The following is a 15,270-nucleotide window of genomic DNA, read 5'->3' as shown; positions in this document are numbered from 1 at the left end:
CTTGATGACGGGTACATCGGCAAAAAACATAATCAAGTAATAATTTTACTTAATACTTGGTATTAACTTAGGTACAGAATCATTAAATGTATAAGTGGAAAATGATAAATATATATACGAAAATATTTCATTTTGATGAATTTTTGCGTCTTCTACTACTTATTTACTAAAAATTAATAACCATTTGTTCAGATTCAATGTTAAAACGCGGATGAAATTTTGCACTGGAACCTAAGATGTCTAAAAAAAGATTACGGTTACTATGCCACACTCTGATAGGCTAATATAATATTTAAGAGCTCTAGGACTACTATGATGAAACAATTGTTGTATTGTATTATGCTTTATTTTGTTGAGAAAGGGAAATTAAAGCCTTTAGATCTGTCTATGTAGTATATCTAGGTAGGTGTGGCATACATGGTTATACAACATCAATAAAGCAAGCATAAATCAAGCCTAAAAAACGAACATTGTATTCTAATAATAGTCGATAACTGATTAATTTATATTGTTATATAAATTAATCAGTTAACGACCGCCGAGTAGAAAATTATAAAGTACTAATATCGGTATCGGTATCGGGTTAGTTAGGAGAATGAATACTTAGAATTATACGTATGTACTTTTTAATGCCAAAACAAAAAAATGGGTTCGAAAAAACTACTTTTATCACTAAAGGGTATGAAAAATAGTTTCCGTTCTATTCTCAGATCTACTGAATTACCTATCTACCTACACCAAAATACATAAGAATCGTTCAAATTTTGTCAAAAAAACTGTTACACGAGAATTTTATATATTAGATCATAACTTTACTTGCAAATACTCGTAGGTAACCGGGTATTCTTGATTCATTAATGCAATTCTAATGCTATAGTAGTATGTAAATGTATAGTAGTATGCTATATAGTATATAAAATACTCGTTAGCATCAAAATTAGATGTAACGTCTTTATAAAAAATATATTTTAATGATATCAATTAATAGATGATTCAATTAGTCTCTAATCCTAAATAATTTTACCTTTCTTATTAAAACAGTAAAGCTATTTTTGTAAAAATATTAATAGATAAGCAGGTGTGCGCAAGTTGGCAAACAGTGTCTCTATGATGTGACATGTGCTGGACTAATTGTAAACGTATTAAAGAATATGTTTCAGTTATTTTTATCTTGATAATTGTAATCTCTTGTAGCATTGTCACCGCTTCCATAAATAAATTTCTAAATTCATAAAAAATAGTCAGTACAAAAAAACTGTAAGCTTTTAGATTTGTAGTTATTTTAAAATTACAAGTTATAAAAATGGTAAAAATTAAGGTAATTCTTTTATATCTCTCTATTTGTATTTTCTACATATAAAGTAGATACATTCTATGAAACAAACTAATATTTGTTTCATGGAAACAGTCAGTGGAAATTTTTGATATCATCATTGCAATATTGAAAAAGGTAAATTAATTAAACTTTAACCGCTTAAGTGAGAATGATTCACGTGATTTATCCAGGGTTAATTACTTTAAAAACAATATACCACTGCTATGTCACGTTTCCAGTTTTGGGCACTCATGTAAGAATAAAGTATGATAAAGTTTTGAATAGCTAGAATAAACATCTGTTCGCGCGACGTGATTTATAGACAAGCTACTTGTAGTTACAACTACTTATAGAGATTTTTCGTAGTGTGTTCCTTATTCATTGCCGAATTACATATGGATACAACTTGCCAGAGTTATGATTCATGATTTCTTATTTTATTTTAATCATTAGGAGACGAATATAGAATGTCGCTCTTTGAGCTGTCAGAACATTGTGTATTTGGTCTTGTCTATACAACGACCTTAATAATGCAGAAGGCATGGTGCTTCGCATAAATTCAATACCGGCTTCGTTTCCACCTCTAATAAAAATATATTTACTGAACCTTGGTATTCTGGGTGTGTATTCATCCGTACATGTGGTGGTATTAGAGACAGACTGATCTTTTGATACGACTGACTAATAGCTCTCGATATAGACATAACATAAAATGATTTTGCACACTGAGGTACACTTTCTACAAAGTCGTCAACGTGGGAATATTTATCTCACCTATTTCAGCCCCCACACAGCGGTTAGTAACAACGCTTACCATCAATTAGATGTTCTGGATGGTCATATTTATATAAGTCATATGTTTCCCCATATATGACTTATATAAAACATTAATAATGTATTAGATTTAAGAAGTTTAAATTTAATATAAGCTTTAGTCTCACTATATGAAGACAAATGCAAGGATTCTGTGCGTGTGTCCACTAATCACTACTTAATTATTTACAAACCATGCTATGATTTAATGTCAGTCGTCAAGATACTTTTTCTATATAATTTAGGTATTTTTTATTCTTACAATTATTTAGGGGCTTTTATCATACCTAATATGATAATGCCAGTCCCATCGTATCTTATTACTAATCTTATCTTCCACTGTACATTGAAAATGTAATGCCTCTATCAAATCCAATTTTCTTTCCCTTTAATTTCTTATTATTCTCTTAACTAATCTTCCTTCATTCTTTCCAAATGTATGTGCACTATTAAGTATATTTATATATATATGTATATTTCAGTTATATCTATATGTTCTTATTTTTTTCTCTAACCACCAAAAGGTGGTCTGGAAGAGATTGCTTAGCGGTAAGACCCCCTTTTGTATCAGTCGATGTATATTTTCTATTTTAATTGTTTTTTATTGTTCTGTAAATGGTGCAATGAAGAGTATAAATAAATAAATTGAAAACAATAATTTTGCTGGCGATGATACAGGATCAGATAATATACCACGGTACATACCAACATCAAGTCGATTCAGTCCAAATAAACCAAATTTAAGTATTATAGATTTAATATTCCAGGTATGCCTCCTGGAATATGCCTTAGATACTAACGAATAATGTCAATATTTTGTATAAAACTGTCTTTGCTGTAACACAAACGTAGCACAAAAGTAGTATTGAAAAAATCTATTACTTTTCGACTAGGAACGACTAGGATTTGAACTTTAAATTCTTAGATATCTAATCTATTATTGAATGAATTATTTGAATTGATAAAGACATAGCGGTAGTGAAATTACAGGATACAGAGTAAAGCAATATTAGTCGTTAGAAATGCGAAGCATATCATGTGGGATACTAGCGCAGTCAAATGATGTGATTTCATGCACTTTCCATCTGATCGAATTTTCAGCTTGTTTGGCATTCCAGTTACATAAAATGTAAGTTACATTATTCCAAGTACTTGGAACTATAGGTATACTGGTACATATACTGGAAGTATAATTCAGCTGAACATGACTGCCGCTGACTGCCAAAATGAATAATCTTGTGAATGTATATTCCCTGAAACATTAATATTTATATATGTGTATTTACTATATTTTTTGTTTTAATCTATACGAAATAAATAAATTTCGTTCTTTTGTATGACCGCTTAGTATTTGGCAAGGATATTGTAAACTGTGAACACGAAATTTGTTTTACTTACCATATTGCTAGAAGGAATGATGAACTGGTGGTGGTAAGGAGTTAGCATGGGGTGTGTTGAGGGCGAGGGCGGTGGCGGTGGCGAGGGCGGCACATGGTGCCCCTCCACTGGGGCCGTGTGCAACTCGCGCATAGACTACGGTTGCGCGTTGCCCTCGCGCATCATTCGACCTCCGCGCACCGCAGTCTCGGCATCACCGCCCTGAACTGTATACGCGTCCGGGAGCTCGACTCTCGTAGCGACTCGACGAACAGGTCCGTGATCTGGTGAAAGTGCAATACTGTCATAACATAAATCCACATAACCGCGTGTGTTCCATTTTCATTCAAATGCATACTATTATTAGAAATGCAATGCGGCGTTCCAGCGTAACTTTACCTGAACACCCCAAATTAGGAGCGTAGACAAAACCGCCCACGCGCACCGTGTCCCGTTTCCATAAAATTCCAGAAGTTTTCAAATACCGTCTCTGATTTTGAAGGAGCTTAGTTTACATACTTATAGTTTGTTACATGTGCTTGTTGAGCAATAAGTGTCAGTTTGGATGCATTTGAAGTGGTGCAGGCGACTTGGATTTCAGCCAATGAACGGTGCAATAACTAGAACAAATTCTGACAACGTTCAAATCTTTACTTGATCTACGGGGAGGATTGCTTTAGTGCTAATCGTGGAAGTTTAGAATCAACATTACTTTGTGAAGTCAAATTTAATACAATTGGATATCTGCAAAATACCTGATCCAATTTGTAAAGTGCCGTCTAAGTCATTTAAATTTCGTAGTGAATAAAATCAAATCTATTATGTAGATTAACATCGAAGTGGTAAAGGGAATGACCTCATTTTTATATTGTTTCAGGATAAGTTAAGCGAGCACAATGCCTTTCAAACCAGCAGATAATCCGAAGTGTCCGAAATGCGGCAAGTCCGTATATGCAGCAGAAGAGCGAGTTGCGGGTGGACTCAAATGGCACAAGATGTGCTTCAAGTGCGGTATGACTATATTAAGAAATAATTATGAAATACCAACCTAGTTTAGTATGTTTGAATCGCCGAATTGTGAATTAGAGTTGTTATCGATGTTGGAAACACGAAGATTTAATCAGGAATATTAATAGACACAGAGGTTTTTTGTGTAGGCCGGGCTTGAACTAACCGCTTTGGAGTTTATAAGTCGAGATAGTTAACCACCAGACTACGATGCTCTTAATATAAATAATAATGAATATATAAATGAACAAGCACATAGGAAGCATATTCTGAATAATTTCTAAGTAATTTAAATTAAAATATCGCTTTGTCTTCACAATCCGGTCCCTTACAGTACAAGCAGAGGGAAATGACTAGAAGTTACTAATAGCGTATAATCAATATTGTCGTAAATTAATAAGCAATAAATAATTATAAACAGTTATAATTAGATACATGACGTAAATATTATTATGTATCAATATTCTTAATACATCATTAGATACTTATTAATTTACGTCAATATAGGTGCAAAAGAAAATTCTGGATTTTGTAAACAGTAATAAAACATTTCTTTATTAATGTTGTTTTAAAACGGCCATCTCAAACATTTTCATATGTACTTTGATTGTTTTATAAAATTTTAATAAAAGTCTATGGCCTAGAGCATTAATTCGAATCTTATTCAAAATGGAGATTTCTGAACTATTCTTGGGTTTTGGTATTATAGGTTAGAAACATGCAGTAGACCTAAACTTATCTATAGACAGGTCAAATCAATATTATGGATGAAACAAAAATCACCTTCATCGTCGGACATATTGTAATTAATATGTAATAATAATAATAATAAAACTCTTTATTGTGCATAAAAGAAACAAATAATTACAAAAAGGAAATAAAAAAATCAAGGATATGCATACAAAAGGCGGCCTTATCGCTTAAAGCAATCTTTTACAGACAACCAGGTATGTAATATGTAATGCATAAGTAATAAAATCTTTTATAGCTTGTACATCACAATAGATTACCTATACAGTACTTAACTGCCATCATATTTAAAATTGCAATAATAATATTCATATACAATAACTAATAACTATAATGTAGATACATAGAACGATTATATGAAAAGTAATTATAAAATGTAGTAATGTTGAGAGAAGAAACGAGTTAGATATTGAAATAATTATGTATGAGAGTATTTACTAGGATATCGCCTTTCGTGACTTCGGAAATTTGTTTCAGGGTGAGTAGGTACGGTGCTTTCTTGCGAACAATTGTCAGAAGGTAGCTTTTGTCGTACTTATTAATTAAATTCCTGTTATATATCCCCTATAGCTATAAAAATATAAGTCTAAATTTGAACATAACTTTTAAAAGTAAGAGATTCATGCTAGAATCTTCTATTTCTGTGCTCAGTTCGTTCTGCATACCTTGTAAGAGAACTGATTTGAACATAAATATATAATTAAATAAGAGGATGAGAAATTTCTCTTGATCTGCATAACCGTTACTCTAATTACAATTACGTATAACAACCTAACCAAGGTTCTCATTTGGTATGCCTTGCTAATCAGTTTTTTCTAAATCGAATTTTAATTAAAAGATTTTTGGTAATGCAGATAATAAATATTAATTTCACTTTACTTGCATATGCACGTGGTATATGCACTTGCACATTCATTACCAATTGGCTTAAAAATATCCTGAATATGGTCTGGACAGACAGACATACAATTACGCATTTATAATATATATTTTTTTATACTAAAAGGGATTATTATTATTATATTTAGACCCGTCTCTAGGTTATATGCTGGAGTACGAAGCCAAGTTTACCGTTTAGCCATCTGATATTAAAATAGTGCTATCTATTTTAATATCAGACGGCGTTAGTAATGACTTATCAAAATGATTATCCGACCCTAAGCACGTTTAAAGGCTTCTATACTCAAGTGCAACTCTTGCATCTCTAAGTAGGCACGGTTATATGTGAGCTATTATTGTAAAACTACAGTTTAATAATGAATTGATTGGCGACTGAAATATCCATCCTACTCCAAAAAAATTAACAGAAAATATCCACTCTTTTTAGAAAACATGGCAGTACCTATATAATTACGTTATTTGCTTATTTAGGACTGTGCCAGAAGTTGCTGGATTCCACCAACTGTTCAGAACACGAAGGTGAACTGTTTTGCAAAGTGTGCCACGCACGCAAATTCGGACCCAAAGGCTACGGCTTCGGTGGTGGTGCTGGCTGCCTCTCCATGGACACCGGTGATCACTTGCAGGAGAACGCGTAAGTACCAAACCCTCTTCGTACTCCCGCCGCCCGCGCCACTGAGGGTCTTTCCTTATCTATGGTCGCATCGACGACCGGCCTACAGGCCCGTACGTAACAACATTAACCGCGTGTACATAAACTGATACTTTAGTAGAAAGCGCGCGCTCGGCTGTACATTATGCGCCGCCTGACACGTGCATGATCAGTCTCCGTTTATGTCGCAACAGGAATTGAGCGCGAGCAGCCATGCAGCAGAGCTAGCGGGTCGCCGACACACATCTCGGCCAACCAGCGGCATCGTGAACGCACGCCACTGTACTTTAATTACTTTAGGATAGGGTTATTTATTCGCTATGCTTAATTTATTTTGTTTATCGGACTATTATTTATAATTTAAAAAATAATAAAGTGAGTCGACTTCCAACCCTGAGTTGTGTTAACGTGTTGGAGCGCGGTCGAGACCGGCGCGGGCCCGAAGTGGCGCCTGTAAGGGTACACGCCGACTCGAGCGCGCTCCTACCCTGACCGAACCCTCCCATCCGACCGGGGTGACCCGAAAACAGCGGAGCAACGGTGAGAAACCAATATGTAAAGCCTCAGCACGGCTTGTGGCCTCGCTCCAGACGCACCTAGGAGGCATGCGCCGATCACTACCCTCTGTCTCTTAAGTTTCCTCGCTACTAACAATCTCTAACTCTCAGCTAACGCTTTTGTATTAGCTTTAACCGATAGTTAGTATATGTGATGGGATAAGGAAAGCGCCCTCTATGTTGATATCTGTGTAGTAATATAGCGAGGCCGGTGCGGAGCGGGCGGCCGGGAGCCCTTACCTTCTCCCATTACGGCGGAGGTGCGCCGCCGGCATCAGCTGCTTCGCCAATCCATTTGGCCGGTGTTACTATGTAGGGGCAGCCGGAGTGCTCCGGGGCCTATCAGGCTTCTAACTACTCTTCTATCATCGTTGCTCGACGAAAACAACTGTTGAACAGTAAATCACATAAGTTATGTATACAGGGGTGTAAGGACAAACGGAGCATGCTTAGAGCCAAGAGTCATCGCCAAGGCTCCACCAGGTGAAGGCTGTCCACGTTGCGGTGGCTATGTCTACGCGGCGGAGCAAATGTTGGCTCGTGGAAAGGTCAGTGGCCAATAACATATTCACACATTATAGACAGATTTGAAATTTCATAAACCACTCACTGCTTTTGCTGAAGCTTATGTAACGTTTTGTAATATAATATATATGTACATTAACCTATTACATACCCATAATGAATTCGAGATTCTCCGCGGTACGTATAGAATCTCTAGTAAAAAACTTGTTAATGTGTGGTCAGTTTTATGATGACAATAATATATTGAGAACGAATATTAAACTGGTACATTATTATAGATAATGTACCAAAATTTTTGTATACACTGGTACCACAGGTACACAAACCTAAATGCTTAAAAGTTGCGATTTCACACGCCTAATCGTATCGTATGTAGGTAAGGATACGAGGAAAAATTACAATGTTAACATTTGCACTTTGTTACAATTATATTTCAGTGGTAGTGTGTAATTATAATTAATTTGTAAACATATTTGGGGTTCTCAGTAATGTCACTGTGTACAAAGTACTATAGAGTTTCTACACAGATCGCAACTAGTAGGTAGAATTATAAAGGGAGTAACAGTCGAATGAGATGGTATCGTCATATTCAGCTGGATAACTTCGTATGTACCTATTTGAGTTGTTTAGTTCTATAATATATTGTCATTCACTGTTTATAATTAAACGTTTTCTAAATGATGAAACCAACACTAAATTCAATGACTATGTTGCGTTTAGGTCTGCTTTAATCTTAATGTGATATATGCTTATTCTTACATTTTGATCAACCTAGTTATTGACAGTAATGGTTTTCCTGTAAGAATAAATAATGTTACAAATAATTCTTATTTATTGATAGACACATTTTCTACCAGACAATATTATTTACTTGATATTATCTACTGCAGGTAGAGTATGTATGTAGAGAAAACTATTTACTCTGAAAATGAGAATTGTTTTTAATGTTACAATTTGTTTAAAAATCCTATGGAGTTTCATACCCTTTATATAAATTATTGCGAAGAGAAATATAGCCCTATGTAAATCTTAAATATGTAATTGTTATACTCTAGGGCTATCACAGGAGATGCTTCAAATGCTTAAATTGCAACAGGACTCTTGATTCAATGATGCATTGTGACGGACCAGATAAAGAGATATATTGTCGAGGTATCTGTTGGTTTACTGATTTGGGTTGGGTTGATAATGAATTTCCTCCATTGAGCTGTTTTTGTGCAATAACATCATTCTCATTGTGATAACATTCTGTTCCTTTATATTAATTCGACCATGCATGCGTGACAATCCTTCACTCTTCACTATATGTCCAGGCGTGGCACAGGGAGTGCTTCAAGTGCGGGGACTGCCTGAAACGTCTGGACTCTACCAACTGTTGTGAGGGGCCCGATAGAGATATTTACTGCAAAGGTTTGTTTCTTCACTCTATTCATAAAATCTACAATCATTCCTGACAATTAAATAACGATTGAGTTTACTTCAAAAGTTTTGAACAACCAAGTACTTACCCTTACTTGTAACTTTCTCTCAATTTGTGATTATTGTTGCATATAAAAAAATCCAACGCATGTATACCTTTTTGTTAATATTACATATATTTACTTGTATTTTTTTCTGTAGTATGTTATGGGAAGAAGTTTGGTCCTAAAGGATATGGTTACGGAAAAGGAGCTGGTGTTTTGCAGAGTGACCCTTACGCCAATGGGTAAGAAAAAGTTGAAAGAAAGAAATTCCACTCATCTGGCGAGGGCACAGTTTATTTTAAATAAATTTTTTTACTACAGTTCTGTACTTAATAGATAATTATTGAATTACGCTGTGTGCTCCTCAGGTGTAAATAGTAATATCGCTTATTTGCTTTTGCTGTAGGATGCTACGCAATAAAGTTTGGTCCTAGAGGTATCGGACACGGAGGGATGTCATCCCTGGGTCTCATGTGTGATGTAAAGGACCTGGAGTGGCAAAGGTATATTGATAGTGTGTTGCCGAGACCCCAAAGGATGTAGTCTATAGGACTATAAATCTTCATTATTAACAGTCATTTAAGATGTATTTGCTTATAGACTGCTTTAGCAAATGTGTTAGATCCCTTGACATTTCGTCATTAGATTAAAGAATGCATCTAGAGATTGACGTAGCTAGACTATCCTATCCTAACATTTATATAACATTAAAATGGATTTACAAAATATTTTTTAACAAGACACATTCATAACTTCTCAGGTTACAAGGCAGGTTCAGGTTATTTCCATCGCATAGTCACTTTCATAAAAACAGCTTATAATACAAACAAGAGATGGCAACGTGCCAGCGTGAAAATAGCACGCGCTCTGCGCTCACGAACAAACTAATTTTAATATCGGCCACGCGACTTTTGAGCTTACAACATGGTAATCTGCGGCGAATTCACTCGTATTTAATGGGTCATTCGTCCTTATTCTCGTGTTATGTAAGAGAAAGTGGCGCTGTTACGTGTATCATCTAATATTACATAATTATTCTATTTCGCCATAAATACCTAGAAGTATCATTAAAGTATTCCTGTTCACAGTAACTTACAGTAACTTTTAAGAATCTTTAGTTATAGTCATTTTTTTATGTTTGTTACTCATAATATTGTTAATCATAATTACATTGAACATGTAGGACTTGAGTAGAAGACGTTATATGTCTGTGTATTACTAGTAGCTATGCAATCTGTATTTCGGTTTGATGATGTAGGTAATAAAATTACAGTGTACAAAGGCACAATATCTTTCATTCTATCAGGTTGTTTGACATTACTTACAATTACTAAGGCGTTTTGCCATGCGTTCAAATATACCTACTTGGTTACCTCATCATATTATATTTATTGGCTCATATGTTATTTGGTCTGGTTAAGTTTTTTACTCAGAAAACTAAACAGAAAATTCATATCACCTTCGTAATGTCTTAGTTTTAAAAGTAACAAAATAGGAGTTCTTTAATTCTGTTATGGACATAGCATCAAAGAATATTGAATATAATGAAGCTGTTCATGATTATCGGCGACGATCTGAACAGTTGGCTACTACATTTTCCATCACATCGGCCAGTCTATTTATTCCCAGTACTTATCTAATTATAGGTTGTTATAAATCAACTTCATAGTCATAATTTTAACTAATTACTAACAACATACAGGTACTTACAGTATAAAATCGCTGTGATAAATGATTAGGTAATTTTTAACAGTGATCAAGCCCCAAAGACAACGGTGATTGATACTGCCAGTATCAAGGCTCCACCCGGCAAGGGCTGCCCACGTTGTGGTGGCGTTGTTTTCGCTGCGGAACAAGTCCTGGCGAAGGGTCGTGAATGGCATCGCAAGTGTTTCAAATGTCGGGATTGCACCAAAACTTTGGACTCGATAATAGCTTGCGATGGCCCAGATAGTGATGTCTATTGCAAGACATGTTATGGCAAGAAGTGGGGACCCCATGGCTATGGGTTTGCCTGCGGCTCAGGATTTCTGCAAACTGATGGTTTAACGTGAGTATTAAAATTAAATGCTTGATATCGGGAATGACTAAAATGAGCCAACCACGAGGCAAACTCTATGTGCAACTGCACATATGTAAGTAAAAGTCTACAAACGGTACCTGTTTGTAGACTTTTTGCCATATGATATATTCTATAAGAACCTTTAGGTAGAAATAACAAATGCTTCAGATTGAATATTTCATTCAATTGTAAATTATGTTGTATTAATTAGGTAGGTGCTAAATTGCGTGTAAAATTGATATAACCTGGGTACATTCCTGAGTATGGGACAGATATAGGTTAGTCACATGTAAGGTAACCGAAAAGACTAGATCAATGAATCAATAGTGCCTTTATTGTATGTTGCAGTGAGGACGAGATTTCCGCCAGTCGTCCGTTTTATAATCCTGACACTACCTCTATTAAGGCGCCCAAAGGCCAGGGTTGCCCACGATGTGGCGGCATGGTCTTTGCCGCGGAACAACAATTAGCAAAGGGCACAGTAAGTGGCACAGTATTACTTTTTGTAAATTTTAGTGTAATAAGTTTTAGCTATTACACATAGACTTAATTCTATTTCCACAGATGTGGCACAAGAAATGTTTCAACTGTGCCGAGTGCCACAGGCCTCTGGACTCTATGTTGGCGTGTGACGGCCCTGACAGGGAGATCCATTGTCGTGCTTGCTACGCCAAATTATTCGGCCCTAAAGGATTTGGCTTCGGTCATGCTCCAACACTTGTGTCCACGGATGCTGAACCTACCATTACATAGTAAGTTTTTAATAAAATAATGATATGTTACATATGTATTATACCTAGTACAATACTAAACTCGTGACGAGCCGAAAACGGTCTGTTTGTAACACACAAATGTTTCACATAAAAAATGTAAATACCCGTCAAAGAGGCAATAATAATTTTTCTGAAATATTTTAATACACTAGTTATAATATTTTTCGTTCATTAACCTATAGATCTCAAAAAGAATTTTTAAAGAAAAATTATATAGAAACTGTTAACTAATAAGTAATAACATAAATTTCTAGTTATAAAATTAAATTAAATATATCTATACATTATTTATTGGTTATATATATATAGCCATTATTTATTGGTTATATATCACAGCACTTACTACTACACTAAACTCTATCTATATAGGCTGTAAGTGATCACATGAATGGCTGATGACCATAAGCTTGATAGAAAATAAATTATGTCAGTTTTGAATTAGCTAAAATGTCATGAAAAAAAAGAACTATAATCTCACTAAAAAAAGAACTGTATAATTAAAAATCTTCTATCTGTATAATTATAATCTTGTCTGATCTAGTTTAAAAATGTGAATCAATTTGTATTTCCTTGATTTCAAAGTTTAAATCAATTAAGTAGGCCATGAGTCACATTCTTCTCTGCCCACAGAAATAATGATGCCAGAATGTATTTGTAGATTATAATGCAATACAACTAATAATTTCTAATATTCTACAGCACAGAACAACTACCTTTCACTGGACAGAAGGCAGCCAAAGGTCATGGTTGTCCTCGATGCGGATTCCCAGTCTATGCTGCAGAACAGATGCACTCTAAGAATGGCACATGGCACAGAAGGTGCTTCTCATGTGCGGATTGCCATAGATCTCTTGTAAGTAGTTTCTTTTTTAACTATTTACATAACTTGACATATTTATATATTTTATATGATTCATCCTCAAGTTCAAACAGCTAAGGATATATTTAGTAACAATTTACATTACCCAAAGCCACAGTGATTAAATTTATAATGAAACAATATAATGTATTATTATGCTTATTTATTTAATAAGATATAAAGGCACAATATCTAGATTTGATTAGTCTTTAAGTAATGACGGTCGTCGTCATCTTCTTTATCAAGATGTGTTTTCAAAAACTCTTCCACCGAGTCTGTATTCCATTTTTCAATTGCCACAGTATCTTTTACAATACCATCTTTATCCAGCAACTTAATAATGGGGTCAAGACCTCGAACGTACTTAATTTGCAAATTAGGGAACTTGGCGGGTCGATCACTTTTCACAAATGCTTGAATTTGTGGATAAGCCGGAAATTTGCAGGTACAAACTTCAAGTATGGCACGCGCGTATTTTTTCTCTTTTGGTGCGGTTTCATCTTTATGGCAGCATTCCTTGCAATGTACTACTAGATCGTCTAAACTGAAATCCTTGAGTTGGTCACAAGAGGAACATAATAGATTAGCTTTTATAAATCCTAGTGATGCACAGTCTTCGGTTGAGAACTCCGCGTTTATGTTATGCACGAATAATATTGAGTAAAAGAAAAGCGATAAGCAAAACATATTACAAATTAACATTATTATTAAATAAAGATATACACCAAAAATGGAAATGTATATGCAATAACTATATTTCTTAAATTGAAGAGATTATTTATTTATTAGATCGATTCAATAGACACAGTTCATTTCGTTGACATTCATTTGACACATTGATGACGTTGACATTTTATTACTGCTAATCTTTTGACTTGTATGCTAGTTTATATTTTCATACATTGCTAAATAGAGCAAAGAACTTTTACCTATACAACCTTATTATAACGGTAGATTTTCATGTATTTTAATATCTTATTTAAAAAAGAAGTAAATTTTAATATTAAGTAATAAATTAACTATTTAGACAAAAACATCAAGATTTACGCTGTTTGAATAATCATATATTTTTACAATATAATTCCGATGTTTCATATTAAATAATTTGTTAATATTGAATTGTTTCAGGATTCCACCAATTTAAATGATGGACCTAACGGTGAAATATACTGCCGAGGCTGTTACGGTAGAAATTTCGGGCCTAAAGGTGTAGGTTTCGGAATGGGCGCAGGCACATTAACTATGGCTTAGATAAACTATGAAGCTGGACTTTATAGGATTTAAATAACAAATATATAGAAAGGTAGCATGAAAGGAATTTAATCTATTACATTATGCTGCTACCCCTCATCTATTGATCTTACCATTTATTAAACTGGTTTTAATAATGGTTGATTTTATCCAAAGAGACTAATGAAGTAAATATGTAGGTATATATATATAATAGATGTTATGTAAGTGCAATAATTTTATGATAGAAAGATATAAATTAAAGGTTACATTCCTTTCATATATGTACAAATTGTGATGAATGTGTCTGGGCCCTTAGTTTATAGATTCGTCATAAAATATTGTAGAATGTAAGGCGTATAGACTTATTGTAGAAATAAGAAATTAAACATAATAAAAACTAAAAAAAAATCGAATTAACTATTAAAAATAAATAAAAATAAATATGGCATTGTGATTATCCTTCACAAATCACTTAGATGTTGTGGGGTTAAGAATCAAAACTATCCTGTAAACGCGGATAAGATTGCAAATAAGCAATCGTTTCGACCGACCAGATCTTAATGACAAGGTCTGAAGTGTCTTTAAAGCCTGATCAGAAAAATAAGAAGTTATCTTGAGCGTATCAGCAACAATTGCCAGTCATGATGTAAGGTTTAGGTTTCAGATTGATATTCCAATTTTGAGCCTAATTATAACGCGGTATTTAGTATAATCATTTTACACTATGAAATCTTGTTAAAGAATAGTTAGCATTATTTCAGTGTATCTTACACACAATTTCAGAAAGGCAAGAAAATAAACAAGTCCATTACGATATACATAGACAATTTACATTACACACTGCTCAGTATCATAAAAGAAAACGGCAACACAGTTGTTGTTGTGTTGAGATTTTTATTTTTCTCATCTGGCTTTACATATTTTTATACACCAAAGATTTTTGTACATATAAATTTTGATATTTTGTCGTATATTATTGCTTC

At 34.2% G+C, this 15,270-nt stretch overlaps 2 protein-coding genes across 7 annotated transcripts; one reads left to right on the top strand and one right to left on the bottom strand.

Annotated features, from left to right (window-relative positions):
* Window positions 1-3,671: 3,671 nt before the first annotated feature.
* LOC131853300 (muscle LIM protein 1) lies at window positions 3,672-15,019 on the top strand. 6 transcript variants are annotated; one of them, XM_059204160.1, is made up of 12 exons: window positions 3,672-3,780; window positions 4,383-4,516; window positions 6,635-6,797; window positions 7,797-7,920; window positions 9,211-9,307; window positions 9,518-9,602; window positions 9,795-9,863; window positions 11,114-11,410; window positions 11,771-11,903; window positions 11,987-12,174; window positions 12,895-13,048; window positions 14,183-15,019. In XM_059204160.1, exons 2-12 carry the CDS (start codon window positions 4,402-4,404, stop codon window positions 14,303-14,305), a joined length of 1,548 nt encoding a protein of 515 aa, XP_059060143.1. In that variant the 5' UTR covers window positions 3,672-3,780; window positions 4,383-4,401; the 3' UTR covers window positions 14,306-15,019. The 6 variants fall into 6 exon arrangements, 5 of the variants coding, with proteins under 5 accessions (XP_059060143.1, XP_059060138.1, XP_059060141.1 ...); XM_059204155.1 differs by lacking the exon at window positions 9,518-9,602 and having other exon boundaries at window positions 9,767-9,863; XM_059204158.1 differs by lacking the exon at window positions 9,795-9,863.
* LOC131853304 (selenoprotein F) lies at window positions 13,201-13,889 on the bottom strand. Its single transcript, XM_059204163.1, has one exon. It carries the CDS (start codon window positions 13,754-13,756, stop codon window positions 13,247-13,249), a length of 510 nt encoding a protein of 169 aa, XP_059060146.1. The 5' UTR covers window positions 13,757-13,889; the 3' UTR covers window positions 13,201-13,246.
* Window positions 15,020-15,270: the final 251 nt, after the last annotated feature.

Source organism: Achroia grisella, unplaced genomic scaffold, assembly GCF_030625045.1.
Source record: "Achroia grisella isolate CSIRO2021 unplaced genomic scaffold, CSIRO_AGI_Agris_v1 utg900, whole genome shotgun sequence".
Taxonomy (NCBI): Eukaryota; Metazoa; Arthropoda; class Insecta; order Lepidoptera; family Pyralidae; genus Achroia; species Achroia grisella.
Note: the sequence above shows the minus strand (reverse complement) of the source record. Positions and strands in the feature narration are given on the sequence as shown.

Excerpts from the sequence above, each read along its gene's own strand:
- LOC131853300 (XM_059204160.1), top strand. The coding sequence starts at position 4,402 with ATGCCTTTCAAACCAGCAGATAATCCGAAGTGTCCGAAATGCGGCAAG. Across the intron at positions 11,411-11,770 it reads CTGCAAACTGATGGTTTAAC|TGAGGACGAGATTTCCGCCA; the intron begins GTGAGTATTAAA and ends TGTATGTTGCAG. Across the intron at positions 11,904-11,986 it reads AACAATTAGCAAAGGGCACA|ATGTGGCACAAGAAATGTTT; the intron begins GTAAGTGGCACA and ends CTATTTCCACAG.
- LOC131853304 (XM_059204163.1), bottom strand. The coding sequence starts at position 13,756 with ATGTTAATTTGTAATATGTTTTGCTTATCGCTTTTCTTTTACTCAATA.